The sequence below is a fragment of the Austrofundulus limnaeus genome, unplaced genomic scaffold (assembly GCF_001266775.1).
Source record: "Austrofundulus limnaeus strain Quisiro unplaced genomic scaffold, Austrofundulus_limnaeus-1.0 Scaffold921, whole genome shotgun sequence".
Taxonomy (NCBI): Eukaryota; Metazoa; Chordata; class Actinopteri; order Cyprinodontiformes; family Rivulidae; genus Austrofundulus; species Austrofundulus limnaeus.
In genome coordinates this window covers 34,600-37,055 of record NW_013953323.1, presented here as the reverse complement: position 1 = coordinate 37,055, position 2,456 = coordinate 34,600, and the positions used below count along the sequence as shown (strand labels likewise).

General features: G+C 37.6%; 1 protein-coding gene across 2 annotated transcripts in view; it reads left to right on the top strand.

The window, feature by feature from the left end:
* The window catches only part of LOC106533311 (thyroid hormone receptor alpha), a gene marked incomplete in the record, with an annotated part of 43,827 nt that overhangs the window by 39,932 nt on the left and 1,439 nt on the right, over window positions 1-2,456 (top strand). For both annotated transcript variants that reach the window (XM_014029577.1, XM_014029578.1), the window contains 1 exon segment: window positions 352-610. In XM_014029577.1, the coding sequence (XP_013885031.1) occupies window positions 352-610 (259 nt within the window).

Below are 2,456 nucleotides of genomic sequence, written 5' to 3'. Positions count from 1 at the left end.
ACACACACACACACACACACACACACACACACACACACACACACACACACACACAAAACACACACTATTTTATCGCCTTGCTTTTTTGAAATGCTTGTTCAGTAAGTCTGAAACAAGGTTTGGCTTTTAGGGCAGTTTGGCATTGTCTCTTTTCATGCAACACACCCATGAGCAAAAAAATCAGAACTAACTTGCATTCAGTAAAATATTTGCACTGAAAATAACTGTTTACCTTTCATTGATAGCTCTTTGAATGACCTCAGGTTTAATTCTGATGAGCTGACAGCACTGTAGGGACATTACTGAAGTCTGTTGTTCAGCTCTTTACATTTCCTCCTGACTGTTTTCCAGTTGCCTTGTGAAGATCAGATCATCCTGCTGAAGGGCTGCTGCATGGAGATCATGTCGTTGCGCGCCGCGGTACGCTACGACCCTCAGACTGACACGCTAACGCTAAGCGGCGAGATGGAGGTGAAGCGAGAGCACCTGAAAAACGGCGGGCTGGGAGTGGTGTCAGACGCCATTTTTGATCTGGGCAAGAGCCTGGCACAGTTTAACTTGGATGACTCGGAGGTGGCACTACTGCAGGCTGTGCTGCTCATGAGCTCAGGTGAGGATTTATTTTGTACATCAAAAGTTGTTGTTTCAAAAGGAATTGAGGTTTTTATTTTATTTTGTTTCTTGATTATTGCTTGAAATTAATTTTGGAAAAAAGGGGTAGATGTTATAAGATTTTTTTCTTCTTCTGCCTCCTTTCATTTCAAGTGTGATTTTTTTTGTGTATAAATTTTTAATTTTTACTTTTAAATTAAATGAATAAATTAATAAAACTATAACTAAAAAACTAAACTATTTTAATGCTCCTGTGTAGCTGATGCGATTGATTGAAGTAGATCTCTTTTCTTACTTGGGATCCAAAGGATTAACACTAATATTAGTAACTCAAAAGTAACTCCATCAGCTTTATGCAAACTACAGTCACAGCTGATTCTATGTATTAGTGAACATTTGTTCACTAATGTTCACTAGTTTAACTGAGATCAACACTTGTTCATGGAAAAGGAAATGCTTACATTCTCATGTTTGCATAAAAATCTGTTGCTAAACTTACCAAATCTACTTTTTTATCCTGTCTCTGCTTAAAACAAGTACTGAATAGTTCTAAAACAATCTCTGTAAAATTAAAAACAAATGTTCACTAAATATGTTGGAAATGAATGTTACTAATAATTATAAAGAAAAAAATCAGTTGTGTGCTTAACTGTCAGGGAAATATTCTTGGTTATGAAGAAAATATACATTGAAAACATGAAATGTACTTTAGGTTCAGCAACATTCAGATCTGCACACAAAGACACAGACGTTATGTTTTTAGCTGCCACCTTCAGTTAACATGACTGTCTCAGATATTTATAGATATACTCCCACATGGTAAACACGTCAGCCACACAGTTCTGTGTGAACATCAACTAGTTTCCCTTTGTGGCAGAATTAGTTGGCTTCATWCAAATCAGTTGGTTTTCTTGAGCAGAGTTCAGGTTGTGGCGTTGGGTAGGCTGTTTCCCAGCTCAGTGGTTTACCCGATCAGAAACAGGTAGAGACCACATTCAAAGTATACTATAATATTCAAAGACCTGTCAAAACCATGAAATTATTCTGTCAGGCTGTTCCTACGGTTTAAATACAGCTTTCAGCAATGTTTTAATGTGGGGGGGCCACTGAAAATGCAGAGGTGGCACCATAACCAAAAGCCAGAACAGAATTTCGGTAGATTTGTTCTGTTGTTGTCACATTTAGGTTATTTGACAAAACAACAGGGATACAGGTGTTAGAAAATCATTTTACATATGTCTACTTTATTTTGTTTTATTTAGATTATTTGCCACTTATTGAGAAAAGCAACAATATTTGTTTTTTGGTTTATGAGGTTCTATTTATCCTAAACTTATAGAGAAAATAAAAAAGAATGCAAAATAAGCAAAAGCTTGGGACTCTGGAAAATAAAAATGTCTGACTAAAGAGAGGGAGTGATGGGCTCTTTCCTCCTTTTTTTATTTTGTTGTGCTCCTGTTTAAATAACTTTCAATGAAGGCTGAGCCTTTTTTCTGCTCTCTCTGGTCACATAGAGCATTTGGCAGCACTCCTCTCCTCCATGTTGTTCCAAGCAGTCAGTCAGCTGTGTTCAGTGTTGGAAATACCCTAAGCTTTCTTAAAAACTAATGTTTAATTTTTTTTTCTAGTGAATGACACAGTGACACTTATTTCCAAAAACCTGTGAGCGTGTTAGCAGGTGATATTTACAGCTGGCCGCCTCAGGCTCTACAGCAGCTAATAACTGACATCACCTTGTTGGGCTCTAAACTGTACTGTACAACAGGGGTTCTTAAACCTTTTGACCTCGGGGCCCAAATTGTTGAGCATAAAGTGGCACGAGGCCCAGTCAGACATTACCAATG